Source organism: Mus caroli, unplaced genomic scaffold (genome assembly GCF_978045245.1).
Source record: "Mus caroli unplaced genomic scaffold, Mus_caroli_1 scaffold_13, whole genome shotgun sequence".
Classification (NCBI taxonomy): domain Eukaryota; kingdom Metazoa; phylum Chordata; class Mammalia; order Rodentia; family Muridae; genus Mus; species Mus caroli.
This window is the reverse complement of record NW_028227268.1, coordinates 14,774,408-14,799,672: the sequence shown is the minus strand read 5'-3', so window position 1 is coordinate 14,799,672 and position 25,265 is coordinate 14,774,408. Positions and strand designations below refer to the sequence as shown.

The following is a 25,265-nucleotide window of genomic DNA, read 5'->3' as shown; positions in this document are numbered from 1 at the left end:
GCTGGAGAGATGTCTCAGCGGTTAAGAGCACTGAATGCTCTTCCAGAGGTCCTGAGTTCAATTCCCACCAACCACATGGTGGCCCACAGCCATCTGTAATGGGATCTGATGCCCTCTTCTGGTGTGTCTGAAGACAGCTACAGTGTACTCATATACATAAAAATAAATAAATAATTCTTTAAAAACAAAAACAAAGAAGTCTGAGGTTACATGTACACATGACAATCATATATGACTTTTGCATGCAGACCATGGGTCAACATGGAGCAGCTCAAGGCCATGTGTCACCACAAAGCAATGGATTTGATTTTCTTTTGTGATTATGGGAATCCATCTTACTTACCAACTCCTGCTTGTACGATATATGAATTTCTTTTGAGACAGGTTCTAATTAGCCAGGTTGGACTTTCAATTTTCCTGCTTCAGCCTCCTGAGCACTGGGATTAGAGGAGTAGGCCTCTATGAAAAGCTGTTCACATATCAATTTTTCCTTTCCCTTTTGTGAAGTCATATCTTCCTGTTGCTAAGATATGGGCCTAAAATAATTACTTTAGCATACATACATACATACATACATACATACATACATACAAAAAGATAAGGGCTTATCTCTTCTATTTTTGGTTGTGAGCCTAGTCTTTAATGGCCGAGCCATCTCTCCAGCCAAGTATGGGTGTATCTCTTCCGAGTGAGTAAAAGTCTTAGGTCTAAAAGGATACAAAGGTCCTTTCCAACTTAGACCTGGCAGAATGGCCTGCAAAAAAAGGGTGTTGAGAAGAAGAAGGGCCATTCTGCCATCAATGAGGTAGTGACCCAAGACAACACCATCAACATTCACAAACGCATCCATGGAGTGGTCTTCAAGAAGCATGATCCTCGGGCACTCAAAGAAATTCAGAAATTTGTCATAAAGGAAATGGGGACGCAAGATGTGTGCATTGACACCAGGCTCAATAAAGACATATGGGCCCAGGGAATGAGGGATGTTCCCTATCGCATCCAAGTACGTTTATTGAGAAAATGTAATGAGGATGAGAATTCACCATATAAGTTCCACACATCGGTAACTTGTGAGCCTGTGACCACATTAAAAAATTTACAGATGATCAATGTGGACGAGAACTAACCAGCTGAATGTCAAATACAGCTGCAGAACTGCCCCCTCTCACCCTCCCAAGGAAGCTAAAACAACTCACTTCTGTAAAGGAAACTGATTAGACACTGCCTCTTGGGTTACTCACGCGTGCAGAGGGAAAAGTCAAGATTAAGTCTAAGACATATTGTGAGTATATAAAAAGAGGGCATAATAAAGTATGTCCTGAGTTGTCCAACAGAATGCACCATCTGGTGGGATCGTCCAGCTGTTTCCATAACTGATTCAAAGGCTCTCAACTGTTCGATCACATGGTTAGTCTACCTGGAAATTTCTCCCATTAACTGAGCATACATCGTTTTCCCCTGCCATCCCCATCCATTGGTGTCAGCCATGTTGGGTTTCAAGCACATGAAGAGCTAATTCTTGTTGGTCTAACAGCACGGTGACACAGCCCTAGTCTATTCTTTCCATCATCTTCAGTGAATCTTTTCATCCTTAGGGTTTCTAGTTGTTGTAACACCCTCTTCGACACACAGCGTGTCTCTCTCCATTTAAAAGCGAACCACTGACGAACAGACAGAAAGAACTGAGGTGGACGAATACACGTTATAGACAGTTACTCTTTACTTTAGTGGATGTGCCCAATGGTAATGTCTACACTCCTATGTCTAATAGACACACACATAGACACAATCTATTTTATGTGTATATACTGCATAATAGCTTCCTATTGAAACCAAATCACTAAGTTTTTAAAAACTTATTTTCTATGCATGGGTGTTTTGCCTGCATATGTGTCTGTGTGAGGGCGTTGGATCCACTGCACTGGTGTCACAGGCAGATTGGAGTTGCTATATGGGCATTAGGAATTGAAGCCATGGATTTCTGAGTTCGAGGCCAGCCTGGTCTACAGAGTGAGTTCCAGGACAGCCAAGGCTACACAGAGAAACCCTGTCTCGAAAAGCCAAAAAAAAAAAAAAAAAAAGGAATTGAAGCCAGGTCCTCTGGAAGAACAGCCAGGGCTCTTAACAGCCCAGATATCACTCCAGCACCCTCCCCCCCAAATCACTGGTTTATTTTCAAATATACTATTAGAAAGCAACAATGCTTCATCCCATTTATTTTTTGGTTGTTTAATGATTGTGTGTGTGTGTGTGTGTGTGTGTGTGTATTGTGTAGGGCTGTCTACTCTCAGGATGGCAGGGTTAACGTGTGTGGGAGTCAGTTCTCGTGAACCACTGTATTAAGAAGGATCTCTCTCATTTCTGCTGATGTATTACAAACTCCTGGACTGCAAGCTTCCAAGTAATTGCTACTTCTTTGCCTTCCACAACATTGTAGGTATGCTGGGGTTATGGATGCTTGCTGCTACTCCTGCCCGTTTTGTTGTTGTTTGTTTAAAAGCTCGTTATGGGGACTGAACTTGGGTCCTGAGGCTGGCATGGCTAATACCTCTCTAGCCCTTTATCCTGTTCTCATATAAGCAGTATTTGGGCATCCAAAGATAAGACTTTTGCCTGTTTAATTTCATCTTAGAAGATGATCTTTCATGCAAAATGACTGAAGTTTTCCTAATTGAAGCTTCTCAATGAGAATTTTAGACTCATAATCCTTCCTAGCTATAGATTTCTCAAAAGAATGGTAAGAATACCATCTAGCTATTTAGCCAGACTTTTTTTTTTTTTTGGCTGCTCATTTTTCTATAGCTTGCCTATTGCACTTTATGAAATTTGTCAGAGTAAATCTGTTTCATTAAAGCTAAAGCACAGTGGAATTTTCCACCAGGCAACTACACCACAGCGTATTTCCATCGGAGATCTCTGGATAGTTTTAGTTTATTTTCCATTGCAGCCGGCGTGGGATGGATGGCGTGACGCCTGTCTCTTGTGCACAGCACGGTGATTCTGAGAGGATTCTGCTGTGAGCTAGACGGAGATGGGAATCACTTTCCTCTTTCCCCATCGCTGCCAATGGTCCTGTAAAGAGGTGATAGCTCTGTACAGCTCCCTCCAGCTTTCCAAGCTGGGTTGTGTTCTCACATCCTTGTTAATCCCAAGACTCACCAGACTGTAATTCTTGTCACTCTGGTGTGTGTGGAAAGAGATGCCCTTGCTTGAATCTGTTTCCTAGCCTCCTTCTGAAGCCAGTGCTTTTCATGTATGTACTATTCATACTTCCTCTTCTTTGAGTCCAATTTCTAACCCCTTTCTCAACTTTCAAACCATGGATTCTATGTTGTTTTTTTTTTTTTTTTAATTAACAAAACAAAACAAAACAAAACCTGGTCAAGAATACAGAGTGCTTTTGCAAAGGAGCCAAGTTCCCTTCCCAGCACCTACATAAAACAGCTCACAACCACCTTCAACTCCAGTACCTGGGAATCTGAAACTGATGCCCTCTTGTGGTCTCCATTGGCACTGCACTCATGTGCACATACACACAGGGACAAACACAGGGACACACACACACATAGACACACAGACACATAGATACACACACACACACACACACACAGGAACACACACACTCAAGTAAGTCTTTTTTAAAAAGATGAGAAAGACCTTCTATTCATTTAAATACCAGAATTCTCGCTCTACAAACATTACAGATATATTCTTCTAGTTAGAGATAGACTTTTAAATTTAGGTGTCTTCTATTATATAAAGGTTTATTTTTAGTTTGTAATTCTTCTCTGCTATGTAGGTGCTCTCAATTTTAATGCTATCATATCACCAATCCTTGTCTTTATGTCTTATTAGCTTTATCCTAATGTGCTAATAATAAAGAATGTTTATCTGCACTTGATACCATTTTCAACATTTAGGAGTTTTATTGATCTATAATTTGTTTTTGTATGTATGTATGCAGTGAACTAGAGGCTCGGTTACATTGCTGACTGGAAGTCTAATCTGTGCAGCCTCTCACACTGAGTAGCTGGTAAGTTCCTCTTCAGGGTCTCAGGATAGCTCTGTTGGGGCTGGGAAGATGGCTTGCCCCTCCTACCCTCCTCACCACCAAGTGCTGGGGTCTCGGCTCTAGTGCAGAGAAGTACACCCGAGGATTTATTTAATGTTAATATAATGGATTTAGGGACCACATCTGGATGATGGTTTATCATTATTTTCTGAGGGATTGGACACACTTATGTTTTATATAGGATTTTTAAAATGTCCTTAGTTAATTAATGTGTGTGATATTTTTATTTGTAATTCTGGAGGCAGAACCCAGGGCACATGCTAGGTAGGCGCATCGCCAATCACTAAGGTTCTTATACTTTTGCTGTTAAGCACTGATCTTGTTCAATTCCATTATCAACTCTCACAGAGCGGGCGGCACTCATCTCCCTCCAGTCATCCATTTCTCCTCCCCCTTTCTCCTTTTTTGTTTCTATCCTGGGAGGTCCCTCTATTATACAGCCATAAAAAAAACACTGTCAGGAGATAATTTATATAACTGGTCTTCGCTCATAAAAGTATGACCTTGGCATTAATCAATTCGGGAAAACATGATTCGGGAACCCACTCCCTTTCTCAAAAGCAGATGTTGGCCCTTTTGAACAGACAAGAAAGGCCTTGAATATCAGTCTCATTTTTATGGGCACAACTAGGTCATGCAGGGAAGTGAGTGGACGTGTCAGCTTATTTTGCCAACAAAATTGGACTTCCATGATTCCTGCCCCTCTGAACTGGTCACGTGCTCCCTGAGAAGTCACTCTTTATGTCCTGTTGCCCTGGATGGAGATTACTTTTACCTTTTGGGGCAGTGCACGACTCTAGTCCCTGCACGTGGGAGGCAGAGACAGGCAAATCTCTGCGAGTTCAAAGTCAGCCTGAACTATATAGCAAGACCCTGTCTCAAGAAACAACAAATGAAAACAGTCAACATCACTCTTCAATCCCTAAACTACATTAGCACCTTGGAGCACTTTCCTACATTAACATGACTCTTATCTTCTGTCCTTGTTATTGTTTTGACGCTACAAACATGGGACAGCTAGGCATGGGATGGCTAGGCATTGCTGCCGGTGTCTTTAAACCTGTCTGTGCTCAGCCTCCGGGTGTTTGCCACGTTCTTCTACATACCCTTCTCCTTTTTCTTCAGCTTTAACTCTGGAAATATCTCCATTAGTAGTTCTTTCTTTTTAAAATACTTTAGTTTTATGCCTTTAATCCAGCAAGTGTGGTTATCTAGGAAAGCATCACTCTATTGGACCCGGAATGATTGTGAGCCACCTGACATGGGTGCCGTGAACCAAACTATGATCCTCTGTAAGAGGATACAGTGTTGCAGTCTTCAGACACACCAGAAGAGGGCATCCGATCCCATTACAGATGATTGTGAGCCACCACGTGGTTGCTGGGCATTGAACACACAGGACCTCTGGAGGAGCAGTCAGTGCTCTTAACTGCTGAGCCATCTTTCCAGCCCAGCTGTATGCACGTTTAACCCTGGGGTCATCTCTTCAGTTTGAGCCTCTCAGCCTTCGAAACCAGTGCGCATGCCTGACTCTCAGCTGCAGCCCCCATCTTTGTGGGCCTGAGATAACCTCTCCCGCTCTGGTATGGTTGGCCCAGGCTTCCACAGCCCTCCACGGTCTTGTGAGTTCAGATTCCCTTCTAACTCAGGGAACTAAGGATTTCCCTTTCTTTGTTTTAAGCTCAAGCATTGTATTGTAACGCTCCATCCTGTGTTTGTCATAGGAAGCGCGGGAGGGGGCGGCGCTAATCTCTCCAGTTGCTATTACTGGAAGTGCACGTTTTCTATTTATAACCCGCTTCCCTCTCACTAATGTTTATGACTCCTTTAAAATAAATATCGTATATTTTGATCGAGAAAACAGACATGACAGAGACAGCTGGACACGTCTTCTGCTTGAGGGAAAGTTATAAAGCTTCTAACATTCTTCTTCATTTGGGTACGCGCGGGGGACAGTCCCCCGGCAATAACTGGAGCTGAGAAATGGAATTTTCCATAGTCCCCGAAAAGTTCCCGAATGCCCTTCACTTCTCCTCAGAGGTGATCCCTGTGTGTTTGACACCTTCCATGCTGAGAAGACTAGACGAGAAGAATACATAGAAATTTGTCTCTAGCCATACCCAGGGCCGAGTGACTCCTGCAGATGAACATTTGGCTGGGATCTGGACTGCTTCTAAATCATGAGCACCCAGAGCGTCCAACAGATGAATGGGCTCCATCTCATTTGCATATCACCATGACTCAAGAATTCCCTGGTACTGTATCCCCAGGCAGATGAAAGCAGATTCGGTTGATCAGTCCAGGGCCTTCCCTGCCAAGATACTGGATTGGAAGTCTTCCCTCCACTCAGCTGATGAGACTCGAAGTCTCTTCTTGTGACAGAATGGTCTAGTTTAGCCTTTTGAAGCGTGAAGTCTCTAAGCACGGCCCCACTCAGAAGTGGATGACTGCATCCAAGTCACTGGTGGGGAGAGGAGAATGGACGACGGACGATGGATGATGGGCGATGGACACTTCACAGTGGCCAGCGAGTAAGTCGGGGAATTGTCCAGCTAATGTTGGAAAAGCTTCACAATAGTCACAAATGAGCCAGTAGATAGATACAGCAGTAGCAGGTGTGTGTGTGTGTATGTGTGTAAATGTACTTGTGGGAAGGCTAATACAAGTCTTGTTTGCTGGGCAATTAACTTCAAAAGTGTATCTCATATTTTCTTTGTGGTGTTTTTGTTTGTGTATGTACAAGGAGGCAAGAGGTCAACATTGTCTGTCTTCCTCAACCACTATCCATATATGTATGTATGTGTGTGTGTACATTTTTTTTTTAAACAAAGGGTCTTGAACCTGGAGCTCTCTGATCTGGGTAGACTGGCTGGCCAGTAAGTTCCTGGAATAATCCAGTCCTTGCCTCACTAGTACTGAAATCACAAACAGGCCCTGCTATGCTCTTTACACAGGTGCTGGGGATCTGAGCTCAGGGCTCTGTACTCACATTGCATGGACCCTCCTGACAGAGCTGTCTCACAGACCCCTCACTATAAACATTCTAACCAGGAAAAGCACTGAACAGAAAAGCCAAGGCTGGATGGGGTGAAGCGGAAAGAAACTCAGACAAGTCCTCAAAACCAACTGTGGCACTGGTAGGAAACAAACAGAAGACAAGAAAAAATACACTTTGCAAAGCAGAGAACACAGCCTTGGTTAGCGCTGGTTCATAATCTGCCCCCAAAAGAGACTAATTGACTGCAGGAGGGGTAGGGTTCCTTGGAGAAATGAAAGCCACCTTAGCCACCACAAATCGCTCTGGTCACTTTGTTAGTTTTCTCAGTGGACTCCTGGTTAGTTATATGACAGAATGTAGAAAACCTAATAAAAACCCATAGCCACAAAGGCTGTAGAGTCCAGGCTGTCCCTATGATGTCAAGGCACACCCATGTCCTGCACCCCGGTTAGCACTGTCCTAGGCATAGATTTCCTCTTATGCCATCAAAGATAAGCTTCACTTTTTCTTGATGGTCCTGGTTTTGAAGCAATAACATGGCTGGCTGTCAGGGTGGCATAACAGCTTTCTAGTGACCTTACTGTGGTGTCAGGTGGGAGGGGCACCGCAGCTGCAATGGCTTACCTGTTGAGATACACTCGCTTCTCAGTGAATTGCCCGTTGCCATGGTGAGGGTCCTCAAAGGGCTCGTTCTGCACGACCTCTACCCCTTCTCCCCGGTCACTCTGCTCATGGCTGTGTTTGCTGATCATATACAGCTGTCCGATTTTGTACTGCAGAGCAAACAGAGGAATGGAGACAGAGAGGTCAGCCTCGGCTTGCCGCTGACGAATCCCCCACGCTATCCTCCAATGACAGGGCACACAGCAACAAATCACATCGGTGCCTTCTGCTGAGAAAAGTCAGCAGTCACTGGGGTCTAAGGTGACTGTCCTTAGAGCCTGGCAGAGGGCCGGCTGTGAGCAGAATGTAGAAACATTCCTGAGAACAGTAGGAGCGGCCATACCAAGAGCTCCCTGGAGTTCTAGCGGTCTTTAAGGACCGTGCACAAGCTGAGAACTAGAGTCTGCCTTGACTTCCATTCTGGACATATAGGGTTAAAGGGAGTTGGTGTCCTATTTGGCTTGGCCAAAGGCAGCCTAAGGTGTGTTATTTCTGTCCTGGCTCTGGAGCTAATTGGCAGCATTGTTGGGCAAAAGGATTAACTGTCACTTGCATCTTGTCCCGCCTAGAATAGCAGGTCTCACAGGTGGCTAGACAGGAGTGTGAGAAAAGTTGTTGCTGTTGTTGTTGTTTCCCACCTCACCTTTGTCTTGTTTTGTTTTTGAGACAGGTCTTACAAAGCTCAAGCTGGCCTCAAATTCATCATGAAGTCAAGGATGGCATTAAACGTCTGCTCTTTCTGCCTCCAAGAACCCCCAGGTACCGGGATGCCAGGTGAGTACCACCAAGTCTGTTTTACTCGATGCTGGGAACTGAACCTAGGCCTTCATTCATGCTAGGCAAGAACCACTGTTTTTTGAGACCGTCTCTGCCTGTCTGCCTCTCTCTGTTTCTCTGTCTCTCTCTCTGACCTACACTGCCTATACGCTGGACAATCCTGCCCCAGCCACTCAGATACAAATAGGAGCCGCTCTGTGAAGGCCTCTAGATACCTAAAAAGCTCCAAACATCCACATCCTACAGCTAAAACCCCAAGTTCCAGAATCCTGTGCCACACTGAAGAATATCCTTGGTATCTCTGGGTCACTGTCACCCAAGTCTACTAACAGTGTGGGGCCTTCTGGAGTCTATCAACCCTACAAGGGTATCCCGGAGCAACCGGGGACTGGGACATTTTCTGCACAGCCTTCACCCCTAGGTGGTTCAACTTTCCTTCCTTCCTACCTCTCCAAAAACTCCAAGTCTGAGCACTTGTCACCCAGCCCGATGACACGAGTGTGATCCCCGAAACCCACACGGTAGGAGAAGAAAACTGACCCTGCAAGTTTCTTTGACCCATACCTATGTGCTATGGTACTTGTATGAAACATATGACAAAAACTTAGTACATTAAAAAAAAAAAAAAAAGCAACAATAATGTTTCAAACCAACCAACCAACCAACCAAACAAACAAACAAAAAGCCCAACCCAAGGCCAGTGGGTGCTTCTTTCCCCAATGGATTCCTGAGGTGGCACATTCTGGGGTGAGGGTAGGGGTGGGGGGAGAGGGTTATAACCATTGGGTAGGGGACAGATCCAGACTCTGCTGTGGCCCTCTTTGCACGGTCAGTGAGAGCCAGCACACAGTCATTACTACCAAAGCCCAACTCTTCTGCAAGCTAATGAGGAGGCCCAGTTGTTCCCACAAGGGCCCTTGGCTAGCAGGGATGCAGAGCCCCTGTCTATGTGCAAGAGACCAATTTATTCTAACGTTAGAGGCAGCTGAAATATTCAAGTCAGCATTGTGGTTGGTCCCAAAGCTGAGAGGTCTCTTGTCCCAGGGTCCCTCTTTTCATGCTGAGGCAGGTGCATGGAAGGGAATGTGAAGAAGCTCTGAACAGGCTCTGCTCTGCAGCCAGCTCAAGGGACCAGGCCCTGTAACCATGACAACGGATCAGGCTCTTCTCCAAGGGTTAGGCTTCCTATCTGGCCACGGCCCTGTCCAGAACGAGCCCGTGTTTAAGATGCTTTGACTGTGTGTTTGTGAACTTGTGAGGAGAGAAGGCACAGGACACTCTCAGGAAGAGGGGAGAGGAAGCTGGAAGAGAAATCCATTTTTAAAACTGAACCAGAGGATATGAGGCTTGACCTGGCTTCCCCTCTGCCCACTGCTGCTTTCACTTCTGTTTCCAAAGGTTAGCCTTCCCACAAGGATGGGGAAACTACACCAGAGAGATAGGTGGCCCACTAGACATAAGCAGAGGAACACACTCTGAGTGGGTACACAGCAACTGCTTGGACACGATGCTTAAAAACCCAATGGCCACAGACAGTGGAATATTACTCAGCCACAAAAAGGAATGAAACGATACTGAAGCCACCCACTTAATGTGTTATGGTTGAAGGATCATATATATTTTAAAGATGCCATCAGGGTGGGCACTGATCCAGCATGACTGGTGTCCTTAGACAAAAGAGAAAGTAGAGCAGAGACAAATAGGGATGGAGAAGGGTCATATGAAGAGTGAGTGGCCTCAATAGGCCATTAGATGGGGGCCCGGAATAGATGCTCCCATATCAAACCTTCAGAAAAAGAAGGCTTTGCTCACACTTTGATTTTGGTTCTGATCTCCGGGCTTAAACGAAAATAAATAGCTGTGGTTTAACTATCTAGTGTGGGCTGCTCTGTCTGGCAGACCTAATAATGCAGCACAGGAGCTGGGGACTGGCTCTCAGTGCAGAGCTCACCACACAAGCCTAAGGTCCCAAGCGTAGACCCCAGCCACCCTGAGAAGGCTGAGGGTGGGGAGCATCTAGACTCCCATCAGTGTGACGGAGGTGGAGACAGGAGGATAGCTGGAGCATGCTGGCCACCAGCCTATGTGAATCTACAGGGTCAGTGAGAGTCTGGCTCAGCAGGTGAAGGTGCCTGTTACACAAGCCAGCCAACATATGATTGGAAGGGGAACTGACTCAACAAAGTTGTCCTGTTACCACCACATGCACGCTGTGGCACAGGTGCCAGCACACATACATCGTATGCATGCCAGGGCACTAATAATAATAATAATAATAATAAATTTAAAATAAATAGATGATATATAGAGATTGAGACAGCTAATGTTATCCTCAGTCTGACCTCAAAATACACATACACATATACACACACCACACACACACACCATTAGTACATCAGAAACAAAGTAATGAAAGGCTCTGTCTGGGTAGACGGTTGTTGATGCACATGAAGAAAGTTTGCTCTGAAGCGATTACTTGGGGGTGTGAAACTTGAGCTTGAGCCTGGCTTAGCCAAGGCCCTGGCTTGATCTGTAGCTGTAGGGGCAGGGGGCAGGGTTGGGGTGGGAACAGGGTCCCACCTCTCTCTAAGGATCTGCAGGTAGTTAATGGTTGCTAGGGAAAGGAAGAGACATTTTCTTTAGTGTTGCCACTTTGTCAGGAGCCCATGTTTCTATGAGTAAATACCTCCTAACTCCTGCTCCTTTGAGGAACCCAAATGAAACTCAGTGGATGACCAGGAGTTGAGGGGAGTGGGGCAGGGGAGGGGGAGGGGCACGGACATGAAAGTCGAAGGGGCTGGTTGGGAAGAGAGGAGATTAGCAGGAGTAGGTGAGAGGCTGAGAGGGTCATGGGAGGTAAATATGATCAACATGCATTGCATATATGCATGAAAATGCCATGTTACATATAACACACACATATATAATACATATTTTACATAACATGTATAATATACCCTTTGAATACACACGTATATCCTAATACATATATACTTTATAAAAACATTTTTGAAAAGTTACTGTCATGTTCTGTATGTTTTACCTCCAGCATTTTACCTCAAGAAGCGCCGTGTCTGAAGCCTCCTCTACTCTAAGTCCCGCCAAGGTCTATCGCTAGAAAGCTTAGAGGAGAGCTAAATCTACCACCACACTGTCTCTAAGAGCTCTAAACCACTCACACAGAAAAAACGAGTAGGGTGCCAAGGTCGATGTGTGACACAGGAAAGCCATTAGCCAGACACGAGTCAGCCTGGCTGGGCTCGGAGCAAGTGCTTCCTGCTCAGAAGCAATGGATCTGGGCAAGGCAGGGGCGGCTGATTCACCGTGGCCGATGGGGACCCAGCTGCCAGGCCTCATTGATCATTCCAGTGGCTCCTCCATGGGCCAGCCCAGGGCAGACACCAGCCTTAGTTCACTATGACTGCATCGGTCTCGGGGTTGGAAAATAACTGGAACATGCCGAAGGTGCCAGGACACACAAGCCCAGACTCAGAGATGGACCAAGGCTGTCCTGTCCCTTCCTTTCCTCCTAAGAAAACCAGACCTCGTCTGCTGGCATGGCCACCAGACTCAGAGGACCATCCAGAAGTCGTCTGTTATTGTTTTATTATCAAGTCCCGAGTTTGCCTCTCAGACATGAGTAGCTAACAGTATCTCAGTTGTAGGGAGGGACAGAGAGTTCTTGAAACAACTAAAAATGCCACGCGCAGAGGCTGAGAGGTGGCTTAGCAGTTAAGTGCACTTTCTGCTTTTCCATAGGACACAAGTTCAGTTCCCAGCACACACAACTGGTGGTTGACAACCACATATATAACTCCAGCTCCAAGGGATCCGATGTTCCCTACTAGCCGGCATGGGCACCTGTTCACACGTGCAAATATACTCACAAGTCTCTTTTTAAACAAAAAAGGCACATCTGGGGTCATCTAGACCGTTGACATTTTGATTGTAGAGACAGGGACTCAGAAGTTGAGTTATAGGGGGGCACACTAAGGACAATCCTTCCTAATATAGTGAGGGTGCTCAGGGGGACTTCTGGGAGCCAAATAGTATCAGGCTATAGGATTTCCTCCTTGTGAGACTTGCTTCTTCTTCCACACCCATGCCCAGATCTCTATTTCCAACCCAATTTGAATGTTGGATGAAGGCACTAAGGCCAAAAGAGCAGAGGGTTCTGATGGTATCAGGGTAGAAGAACCGGTCTCAGCTTAGCTTTACTGACCACCAATTAGCTGAGGTTCTGAGTGAGCAATCTAATTGACAGTGACCCTAGATAATTAAGCTGTAGAATGTGCCTAGAGAAACCAAGATGTCACTAGTTCCCGCTGTCCTAACTATAGGACTGAGTGCCTTGGGGCTATTTAAAGGTTCAACCCCAAGCCTTAATTAAAAGGGGATGGGTGTAGGTCCAGGCCTGGTAGTTCCTGGCTGTAATCCAAGTACAAGGGAAGTTGAGCATGCCTGATAGTTTTATCAGCTTGACACAAAGTCTCAAGAGAGGAGGAGGGAACCTCAGTTAAGAAATTGCCTCCAGGGCTAGAGAGAGGGCTCAGCTGTTAAGAGCACTGGCTTTTTGCAGAGGTTCTGAGTTCAATTCCCAGCACCCACATGGTGGCTCACAACCATCCATAATGGAGTCTGATTCTCTTTTCTGGTGTTCATGGAAACAGAGCATTCATATACATAAAACAAATAAATACAATCTTAAAAAAACAAAAAAACAATACCTCCATAATATTGGACTATAGGCAAGTCTGTAGAGCATTTTCTTAATTAGTGATTAATCAGGAGGGTCCAGCCTATTGGGGGTGGTGCCATCCCTGGACTGGTGGTCCTGAATTCTCTAAGAAGGTAGACTAAGCAAGCATGATGAGCAAGCCTATAAGCAGTATCCCTCCATGGCCTCTGTTCAGCTCTTGCCTCCAGGTTCCTGCTCTCTTTGAATTCCTGCCCTCACTTCCTTGGATGATGAACAGAGATATGGAACTGTGAGCCAGACAATCACTTTCCTCCTCTCCCACTCGCTTTTGGTCCTGATGCTTCATTGTATCAACAGAATTCCAGGACTAAGACAATGGGAGAGGAGGAGATAGCAGTTTGAGTCACCTAGGGCTACAAAGTGACAGCATGCCTTTAAAAAAGGGTTGTGGGAGAAGGTGGGGTAAAGGGCTTGCCACCCAACCATGAGAACCTGATGTCATAACCCCAGGAACCTGTCACCCCAGCACTCCTGAGGGGAAGCTGACAAGCAGGGATTAAAGAATTCCCAGAATCTCTAAAGGAATGAACAGTCTGAAAACTTGTCTGAAATAGGATGGAGGATGAGGATAACGCTCTGAGTTCTATCCTGACTTTCAAATGGACAACCCAGCACACAAACAGGCAAAGACATACACACCCCATACACTAGCATATGCACACAAAAGATTTTCTAAAGAAATAAAATCGAAACAGAATCTCGAAACTAAAAATTCTAAGTGTGGTCAGGAATCATTTATGGCATACCAACGATAACCCAGGTAGTAGTAGCTCACACCTTTAATCCCAGCACTTAGGAGGCAGAGGCAGGCAAATGTCTGAGCTAGAGACAAGTCTGGTCTACGGAATGAACTACACAGAGAAACACTGTCTCAAACAAACAAACAAACAAACAAACAAAAACCAAAAAAAAAAAAAAACAAGCAAGCAAACAAACAAACAAACCAAGTAGTCTCACTTGGACCCTTGTCTAAAGACACATTAGATCCCAAGTTCTAGGTCAATGAAATTCCAAGCTCCTGCCTGAGTTTCAGAACGAAGCAAGGACCATCTTCCAAGCCCTTCACTGACCAAGGGGATGCCATCCACCAATACCTGTATCCCCTGGCCCCTTTCCCTTTCTCCACTAGTCTAACTCCAGTTGGCCTCATCCCCCGATGAGAGGATCAGTTAGGATATAAACTTACTTTAGCCTTTACTGTGAAAATGAATGGACACCACATAACATAAGCAGAAGTTGCTGTCCGCCCAATTGAACATGATATCATGCGGTTTTCTGTCCTTGAAGTGTGTCTGAGTCCTGCTGTGTCCTCCATGCCCAGGGTGGCTACATCTCAAACTCTCCTGTCAAGTCAGCGCTTTACCAACATCTTCCCGGTGCAACCAGGACTAGCTTGAACAAGACCTGCTGCTCTCCCTGCTAGGCTGTCTGGACAATCCTTCCAGAAGAATCTCCATGCCCTTCTGACTGAGCACAATCTCTTCCCCTCCCTCCCTCCACCACATATACAGCTGTGTGAATAGAAGAGCACATGGTGACCTAATCGTGCACTCAGGATGTTCTCATACTGTTCACACAACCCTTAATGCACTTTACGAGCCTTCCTTGCATCTTTCTCCATCCTCAGTACATGAACCACAGAGCATGGTAGAGCAATGGCTTCATGGAACCCACCAGGAGAGCTCCTGACTCAGTGTTGCTAACCTCCCAGGATTCAGTCCCATTACAGGCCTCATGCTAAGCGATCTCAACGCTGACGTTACACGCAAGAAAGGAGACAAAGAGTGTGGATGTTCACATCCAAGTCTCAAAAGCCAGAGGCTATGGCTGTCTTCTGTAATCCCACAGCACAGCCCTGCTGTATCACTGGGAAATTATGTGCTGGTGTCTCCCTTCAAATAAAGTTTTATTGAAACACAAACATGTTCACTCATCCCGTGGGCTTTTTAATGTTATAGTGTGGTATGATGGAGTGTTTTTAAAAGACTTAGAGGTATGGTCTCCAAATTTGGGAGTGTTTGCTTACTGTCCTCTTACACAAAAAGTTGAGTGACCCTGTTTTATTTTATTTTCCTGGTTCAGTTTGGTCTTGCCTTAGCTCTCCACCTAGTAGCTATCTACCTAGTATGAGATCTACTTCATATATGTGTGTGTGTGTGTATGTATGTGTTTGTGTGTGTGTATGTGTGTGTGTGTGCGTGTGTGTGTGTATGTGTGTGTGTGCGTGTGTGTGTGTATGTGTGTGTATGTGTTTGTGTGTGTATGTGTGTGTTTGTGTGTCTGTGCACTGAGCATTAGAAACACTATTTTTTCCTTCTGTTTTCTTTCTTATTTTGTTTTCTCTGTGTGCATGTTGTTATTCTTCTTGTTGGAGACAGAGTCTTGCTATGTAGCTCTGGCTGGCCTGGAACTCACTATGTAGACCAGGAAGGTCATAAACGTATTTAGACAGGATCTCATGTATTCCATCCAGGCCTAGAATGAACTAGGTAGTTAGCCAAATAGCCTAAGACAACTTTGAACTCCTGACCCACCACCTCCCATGTGCTGAGAATATTGGTATTAGATACCATGGCCACTGTGAGTCTATTTTTTTTTTTTTAACTAGAAAATGCACGAACGGGATCCCTGCTTTGAGAACTTAGAATGTGACCTGAAATTGCTGTCACTGTCAAATGCACACAGGATTGTAAAGACTCACAGCCAACGTGGAAAAAAGGAGCTTGAAGGTTGGAAGTGGTAGACTCTAACTTATACCCACTAGGACTTAAAGTGAGCCCATCTTACCATATCCAACCTGGGAGCTAGGGGTGGCTGGTCGGGCATCGGGCCCATCTGAGAGTATGAGTGTTCCCAAGCCTGAAGATGGACCACAGGTCATCAAGGATGCTGTTGGAGAAGACCTCCCTCCCTCAGGACCTACTATTACCTGGGCCACCGGAGGAGGTGATAATTGTTTCCCTGCAGGAGGCGCGCCTGGTTGTCAAGATGAAAACATGGAGTGAGTGTCCTTATTCTGCCTTTGACTTAGCCTCTTAACCCCGACAGGAGCTTCACCATCCTATTTCGCAATCAAAACGGGACCAACCCCACCCCCACCCCCACCCCCACATGGTACAGTGAGTAAGAATCAAAGCACACACGGGGTACAGTAAGAATCAAATAGGGGGGAAAATTTGCAAATTCAAATGCTCAATAAATCACCAGCCTGGATACAAACTGCTACAGCTAGCTCTAGCACATTCTACCTGGTACCCCTCAGGACCAGGACTTCATCCCTGCCGCCATTACATCAGAGGTCCAGGAAACACGGGAAAATGAGGCGCCGGCCACGGGCCAGAAATCAAACCAAGCAAAATACAACACCCATCAGACCCTGAGGAAGGTGAACTTGAGTTTGAGATGACTACAGGAAAAGTGTCTGAGAGACACCCCTCAGAAGGTCAGAAAGGACAGAAGATACAGACAATGGCTGCCCACAGAGTCTGCCTGGCTGCCTCGAACCTTGAGACCTCGCACTTTCTAGAGGAGTCACACTGCGGATGCTCCCTAGTGACGTGGAGCTGACTGTGCCAAGTTGTGGCAGTGACCCTGGCCTGGCTGTCACCCGATAATTCAGACAGGCGTAATGAGACTGAACAATGAGACAGTTAATGGGTTACAATTCGGGTTGTGTTTATTTATTTTTATTTATGTTTTAAAATCACATCATAAGCCGGGTGTGGTGGCGCATGCCTTTAATCCCAGCACTTGGGAGGCAGAGGCAGGCGGATTTCTGAGTTCGAGGCCAGCCTGGTCTACAAAGTGAGTTCCAGGACAGCCAGGGCTACACGGAGAAACCCTGTCTCGAAACTACCCCCCCCCAAAAAAAAACATATCATTTACTTATTTTTGTGCTTGTGAGGGAGTGGGAGGCTTATGTGTGTGCCATGGTAGATGTGTGGGGACCAGAGGACAACTTGTAGATATTGGTTCTCTCTATGTAGTGTTTGTTCTACTGTGTAGGTCCTGGGGAATCCAGCTCAGGTCAACTGACTTGGCAGAAACCACTCTCACTGAGCCATCTCCCTAGTCACGTCCTGGGTATGTTCCCTTTATACAATTATTATCACTTGTTTGAAAAGGCCTATGAACATGTCTTTTGTGGTCAGTGCAATCATCCAGTCATGATGTAATTTTTCATTGTATTTAAAAGATTATTTAGGGCTGGTGAGATGGCTCAGTGGGTAAGAGCACCCGATTGCTCTTACGAAGGTCCGGAGTTCAAATCCCAGCAACCACATGGTGGCTCACAACCATCTGGAACGAGATCAGACTCCCTCTTCTGGAGTGTCTGAAGACATCTACACTGTACTTACATATAATAAATAAATAAATTTTAAAAAAAGATTATTTATTTACTTTTACTTAGTATGTATGTGTGTGCACAAGTGTGTGCATGTAAACATGTGTGTGAGTGAGTAGCCATAAAAACCAGAAGAAGGCATCTCACACACACACACACACACACACACACACACACACACACACACACACACCATAGCTGGAGTAACATAAATCCAGGTTAGTGATTTACAAAGCAGTGTGAACTACCCAGTGTAGATGCTGAGGACCAAATTCAGGTTGCTGGAAAGTACAAGTGCTCCTATCTTCTGAGCCTTCTCTGAGTTTAAAAATAAAATAAAATTAGCAAACTATGATTAAGAAAGAGTATTTGGCTGGGCGGTGGTGATACACCACCCAGAGACTGGAAACAGAGGCAGCCTCCTGATCTCTTAGTTCCAGGACCACTAGGGCTACACAGAGAAACCTTGTCTCGGAAAAAAAAAAAAAAAGAAGAAGAAGGAGGAGGAGGAGGAGGAGGAAGAAGAAGAAGAAGAAGAGAAGAAGAAAGAAGAAGAGAAAGAAAGAAGAAAGAAAACGAGAAGATAAGAGGAGAGGAGAGGAGAGGAGAGAGAGGAGAGGAGAGAGAGGAGAGGAGAGGAGAGGAGAGGAGAGGAGAGGAGAGGAGAGGAGAGGAGAGGAGAGGAGAGGAGAGGAGAGGAGAGGAGAGGAGAGGAGAGGAGAGGAGAGGAGAGGAGAGGAGAGGAGAGGAGAGGAGAGGAGAGGAGAGGAGAGGAGAGAAGAGAAGAGAAGAGAAAAGAGAAAAACTGTTCAGTCTGGGGCTATAGCTCAGTAGACAGAATGCTTGCCCAGCTTTCATGAAGACCTGGTTTGATTCCCAGCACCAAATACACCTGGATGTGGTGGTGCACATTTGTAACTCCAGTACAGGGAGGGTAGAGGCAGGAGGACCAGCAGGTTCAGGGTCATCCCTTGGCTACACAGTGAATTTCAGGTCAACCTGCACCACCTGCACCACATATGACAAAAGACACAAAAAGACAGGGACCTTTGCACCCAACTTGGTTAGAGATCTTATGTGAAAGTGTTGAAATCAAAGGACAGAAGATACAGACAATGGCTGCCCACAGAGTCTGCCTGGCTGCCTCGAACCTTGAGACCTCGCACTTTCTAGAGGAGTCACACTGCGGATGCTCCCTAGTGACGTGGAGCTGACTGTGCCAAGTTGTGGCAGTGACCCTGGCAGAAAGGAAGGTGATGAATTTTGCTCAGATGCACTCTGGTCACTCCAGCCTAACACCGGGCGCGGGAACACGGTCCTTACTTGCTTCGGTCCCATTCAGCAGCCCCCTCTTTAGCTGTTTCTTAGCCTGTTCTCCCCAAGACATTCTTTTTTATTTTTTTATTTTTATTTTTTTGTTTTTCGAGACAGGATTTCTCTGTATAGCCCTGCCTGTCCTGGCACTCACTTTGTAGACCAGGCTGGCCTCGAACTCAGAAATCCGCCTGCCTCTGCCTCCTGAGTGCTGGGATTAAAGGCGTGCGCCACCAAGAGCAGCTTCCCCAAGACATTCTTTACCTGACGAGCGGTCCCATTTCTCACTCCTTAGGGGAAAGTGCTTTAAACCTGGTGTGTTCTGCCCAGCCTGAGGAAATGATTCACTAACCCCTTTGTCTTCCAGGTTCTGTGATTCTAAGTGTAGATTTTCCATGCAGACAGGAAAGTTTAGAAAAGGAGGTGGGGACGGGTCGGGAGTGGGACGGGGGCGAAGCAGGGGCGTGACAGGGGTGAGGCAAGTGACAGACACCCTTGGGTATTCCTTCAGATATCACTCTGCCAGGTCAATAAACCACAAAAAAAAAAAAAAAAAAACAAAAAAAACAAAACAAAAAAAAACAAAAAACAAAAAACAAAAAAACCAATATCTGATCCCATAAGGAAAATCCAACCCTCAGCTCAGGTTTCATCTATCAGCTCGCCATCAATTTTTCTTCCTCTGCACTTTTATAAGCAGTCCACACAGGCGCCTTGTTTACGTAGAGCCTTGTCACTGCGTGAGGAGGGAAAAGAGGTGGTGGGAAGATTTTTTTTTTTTTAAAGGAGCTGGGTTACTGACATTTAACTTTAAGAAACAAAACATAACCAAAAAAAAAAAAACTTTTGTGACAAATTCATAAACAACCCTACATCTGTGTTGGTCAAAGATGAGTTTCCTGAGGGATTCTGCCTTGAAGACAACACTAGCAACCCAGCTAACGAATCCTGACATGTCATCGGACTTCTCCAGTGGTTCTCGGCAAATGCGAAGTGGATGCTGACTCAAGTAGATGAAGGTCCTGATGGCAGGCTTGACCTTCAGCAAGCAAACGAGGTGCTTGCATTGGCTACGGAAGAAAGGCGCACAGCCAATCCCAAGACGGGAAGGAGTCTTTATCAAGATGGGGCTTTTCCAGGACCTGCGCCTTTACTTATGCCTGCTTTGTCAGTGTTCATCTTCGTACCTCAGCCTGCTCTCAAGTGTTCCCAAGGGAGAGACCCTCACATTAGGCTAAACAGGGTCTTTTTAGAACAAAAGAAGCTGCTTGTAAAACAACTGGCTCCTCCGAGGACTTACGAAACCCTCTCTCTGGGTGACTAGGGAAGTCAATAGGAGCTGAAGAACAGCTAGGGGCAGATGTAGGCTTGCAGTTCCATGTCTAGGAAACCTTGGGAGAGCAGGAAGGGAAATGGAATGCAAAGAGAAACACTTGGTGAGTGTGGTCAAACAGTGGTGGTTCTTAATGTGAAAGAGAGATTCAAGCCGCCATCTTGAGAGTATCTGCAGGCTACAGAATCGCTTGGTGGAGCACGTGGACTGTGGTTCAAGTCACTTCACGGTGACTGGGGGAGAGGGGATGACAAGTTCAATCTGAAGTGCTGAGGCTGGAAGGTTCCAGTGGCTTTCTTCGCCCTGTTTTGGAGGAGGGACCTGGTTCCCCAGGCATGGGAGTCTTCATAGACCTGTGGTTGTTAATATTGATTATCAGCCTGACAGGATCAAGAATGGTCTAGGAGACAGTTGTCAGTGCATGCCCATGAGGGAAAGACTAGACTGTGTTAACTAGGTGAGAAACCATATCCTAAATGTGGGTGGCACCATTCCATGGGCTGGGGAGTCACAGATGCCATGAAAAGGAGAAATGATGGGAGGAACTCTCTGCTTCCAGCCAGTGATGCTGCGCCGGTGATGCTGCAGGGAGATCAGCTGCCTCCCGCTCCTGATGCCATGCCTTCCTATCAAGATGGACTGTGCCACGTGGAACTGTGAGCCCAAAGACTTTCATCATCATCACCAGAAGTGGGCATCAGATCCCATTACAGATGGTTGTGAGCCATCATGTGGTTGCTGGGAATTGAACTCAGGACCTCTGGAAGAGCAGTCAGTGCTCATAACCTCTGAGCCATCTCTCCAGCTCCAAGTTTAAGTTCTTAAGATATTCTATGTATTCAGTGAGTGTGCACATGCATGAGCCTCTGCTTAGAGGGCAACTTATGGGAGTCAGGTCTCTCCATCACCTTGGGAGGGCTGGGTAGAAGGTGCCTTTAACTAGCAGAGTTATCCCACAGGCCATTTACACTTATCTTTTAAAAAATTATTCCTATGTATGAATTGTACAAAGGTTTCGTTATGAGGCATTCACACATGTGTGAAATGTACACTGGTAACATTCATTCTCCCATATCCATCATCTGTCTCCTTCCCGCTGTTAAGTATCTCTCTTCCGTCATCACGTTCTCTTAAATCTAGATGCTGCTTAGGAGAGAATCGTGTGCTATTTGCCTTTCTGGGCCGGGCTTATTTCATGTAACACGGTGATCCTCAATTCAGCTGTTCCCCAGCAAATGTCCTAACTTCATTATTGTTCAGAGCTGAATAAAATTCCATTGTGTTTGCACATCTTTTATTCATTCGTCTGTTGATGGACCTGTCAGGCTGGTTCCTAGAATTGGGCTGATTCAGAGGAGCACAGCAACAGGCACCTTGGTGCGCGTACCTCTATGGCAAGCCGACTTAGAACCCATCTGGTGTGCTCTCAGGAGTGGTTCAGCCCGATCACATCAAAGCCCTTTCTTCAGTTCTCTCAGGAGCCTCCATACTGCTTTCCACAGTAGCTGGACTTATTTCCATTCTCACCAGCAGTGAACAAGAGTGCCTTTGCCCTACTCCCTCCCCAGCATTTGTTATTTCCTTAAGAACAGTCCTTCTGTGTGATGCATCTCAAAATCTCAATGTAGTTTTTCTTCCTTGAAAACAAAATTATTTGTGTGCGTGTGTGCGTGTACACACACATTCATGCACTGCCTTCAGAGATAGAAGAGGATGCTGGATTTGCTAAGCCATCTGTCTAGCTCCCTCCCTGTAGTTTCGATCTGCATCCCCCAGACAGCTGAGGAAGCTGACATCCCCCCATGTACTTATTGATCATATATATGTTTATGTTTCCTTTTGAGCACTGTCTGTTCACCCAAGAACACCCAAGTTTTGAGGACCCCACCCTAAACTGCTTCCATTGGGCCCTCATTTAATTCTTTACCCCTGGCAGTGTAGAAGGGCCCAGTTTCCCCACTCCCTTATCGGGTCTCACTTTTGTGAATCATGACCATCAAGAAGAAGCCATGGGATTCTTTAGGTCAGATCTGGAGTCTTAGTTTTGTTACATAGCCTCTTATTGTTATTAGAACCATACGAAGCCAAGTGTGGTGGTGCACGCCTTTAATCCCAGCACTCGGGAGGCAGAGGCAGGCAGATTTCTGAGTTTGAGGTCAGCCTGGTCTACAAAGTGAGTTTCAGGACAGGCAGGGCTATACACAGACTCACACTCCGGTCCCCTGCAATGAAGCCAGCAGACTCACACTCCGGTCCCCTGCAATGCTCTGGAGTCCTACACAGGTAAACTCCATGTGGTGGGTGAGGTTGAAAAGGCCCAAGGGCAATTGCAGAGAAGTTAGTCTCTAGAAGGTCGACTCAAGGAGGCACCTGGGAATTATCACCATGGGAGCCCTGTGTGCTGGAAGTGGGCCTGACCGGAAAAGGCACCGCTATTTCAGCTTCGGAAGCTCAGTGGGTCCGTATGCTCTCAATGGCCCAGCTCAGTAGGTGGGTCGGTATGCTCTCAATGGCCCAGCCAGGGTTGTGGTAAACTATAGAACCACAGCATAGAAGGTAGAGGGGCCACCAGAATTTATTTATGAATTGCATGCATTTAACAGACTCAAAGAGCTGGGGTGGCAGAGCCACACTTTCTCATGCAAATCTCCTTTATCTCTTCCTTAGAATCTTCCCTTTCCCCTCCCCCCTACCCTCCTCCTTTCTCTCTGCTATGCTCTTCCTCTCCCCGCCCCTGCCTCCCTTCCCTGCCTCTTCCACCTGCTTCCCTCTCTTTCTGGTAGTGTTGGGGACAGACTCAGAGCCTCTACTGCTGTGCCCCCAAGAACATTCCCGATCCTTGGCTTTCCTTATGGGCTGTCACTCTTCTACTTTAGGAAGCCGATGTTCTTCAGAAAGTCACCTGGGAACAGACTCCAATCCCTGGACTACTTGTTATAGATGCTACTCGCACTTTCTTTTAAAGGAATAAACAAATGGCTTTTAAAGAATTATTTATTTTATACAGTACACAGTAGTCTTCTTCAGACACACCGGAAGAGGGCATCAGAGTCCATTACAGACGGTTGTGAGCCACCCTGTGGTTGCTGGGAATTGAACTCAGGGCCTTTAGAAGGGCAGTCAGAGTTCTTAACCTCTAAGCCTTCTCTCCAGCCCAGCTGCTCCTACTTGCTAAGGAAGACAATCCCCTGCTCTTTAGTTCACTCCTGAGGTGTGCCCCTGTTTTCCTCATCCCAGTGAGACCCCAGACTCTTGAACAGGCGCTCCCCATTGCCCTCCATCCCAGGAACAGTAACCACTTTCCATTTCTATGAAAGTGCTTATTTGGAATATTTCTTATAAATGAACCATACAGTACTTATCCTCTCACGTCTCGGTTGCCGTCTTTTAAGCTTCAATCATATTGTAGCCAAAAAATCAGTACTTCCCTTCATTACTGGTTAGTCATTATTCCACGGTATGGGCGCACCACGTTTTGTTTACCCATCACCTGCTGATGGGCATTTGGTATGGCTTACATCTTCTGTTATGAATCATGCTGCTATGATCAGGGGGTCTCACCTAGGGGTTGAGACACCCCCCCACCCTGCTTCAGGGGTCAAATGACCTTTTCACAAGGGTCATGTAAGACCACTGCCCAGCAATGTAGATAGCTTTAAATTATCTGTAAAAGCAAGAATGTCAGCTAAGGCAAGAGTTCAGTCAGCAAAATGCTTGCTGTGTAAACCAAAGACTTGAGCTTGGACCCCCGGCACGCCCTAAAAAGCAAACCATAGCAGCATGACGGCAGTCTCAAAGCCAGGAGGCAGAAGAGAGGATTCTGGGAGCTCCCAGCCAGTTGGTGATTTCTGCATTTGATGAAAAGCCCTGTCTCAAAATACAAGGGTGAGGGGCAGTAGAGCAACACACTCGATGTTGACTGCTGGCTGTCACATCTGTACACATACACGTGCATGCGCTCTCATACCACATGCACACACAAAGGCACGCACGCAAACAAGAATGCCCAGCAAGTGGCTAAATTGCTAGCCTCGGGTCTTCACATCACTGCCTTATACTTGGGCAAATATGGCTCACTGAACAAATACCCCCAGAAACTTTGCAGTCTTGGGGCATTTTTATGTTACACAGATTTGAAAATGAATTGTGCTGACTAATGTGATTGCTGAAATTGCAGGCGCAAAGCTGTGCAGACGTTGAGTATGCAGGGTTGGGAAACATGCCCCAGCCCATCTCATCCCCACGACCCCTAGCATGGCCTTGGGGGAAGGGCATTAAGAACTGACCTTGAGGCAGGACAGGTTTGGGCGTGTGTGGCAGTTGGTAGACTGCCTGTCACACAGGAAGCCCTGGTTGCCATTCCCAGCCCCATAAACTGGAAGAGGTGGTCCATTCCTGTAACCCCAACAGGAGGATTAGAGTTCTCCTCCATCACACAGCAAGTTTGAGGCCAGGGAGGGGCTACATGAGCCACACACACCCCCAGACCCCCCAAAAAAGGAAAAGGAAGGGGAGAGATAGCCTGTAAGCCAAGCCAATCCTGGAAATGCACTTTCTTAACAGTGGAACTTCCTGCCAAGGCAGGAAAGGAAGCTTTATAAAGCCTGCTCCATCCTGTGCTGGCTGCTCTCTGCCCAGCAAGGAGTTCCAGGATTTAGACCCCATGCGCTGAGTCCTCCCAGCAGCTCTGCTACAGTAGTATCTATATCACTGTTTGACTCATGAAGAAACTGGTTCTTGGAAGGGTTAGGTAACTTGTCTGTGGTCACCAAGCTAGTTAAGTAGTAAACTCCAGGATCCCCTTGGTCATTGTCTCCATGTTTATGAGCCAAAAAGAAGGCCATTTCTAGGTCTGGGCAGAAGGATCATGGGAAAGGAAGTGACTTTCTCCACACCTGCCTGTTGCTGATGGTTTTTTAGCAGTGCTAGGAAAAAAATTTTTAATGAGGTGAAAGAGGACAGCGCTAAGGAGAAAGAGAAAGAGACTGTGGAGAAGGCAGGGAA

General features: G+C 46.2%; 1 protein-coding gene and 1 long non-coding RNA gene across 2 annotated transcripts in view; one reads left to right on the top strand and one right to left on the bottom strand.

The window, feature by feature from the left end:
- Positions 1-25,265, bottom strand: part of Pitpnc1 (phosphatidylinositol transfer protein cytoplasmic 1) — a 265,819-nt gene that overhangs the window by 120,691 nt on the left and 119,863 nt on the right. The window contains exon 2 of the mRNA XM_029483564.2: positions 7,695-7,843. Coding sequence (XP_029339424.1) covers positions 7,695-7,843 — 149 coding nt within the window. The remainder of the gene's footprint in view (positions 1-7,694; positions 7,844-25,265) is intronic.
- Positions 6,363-21,515, top strand: LOC115032342 (uncharacterized). The gene is made up of 3 exons (XR_003838012.2): positions 6,363-6,603; positions 8,404-8,507; positions 20,821-21,515. It is a non-coding gene; the product is annotated as an uncharacterized LOC115032342 (long non-coding RNA).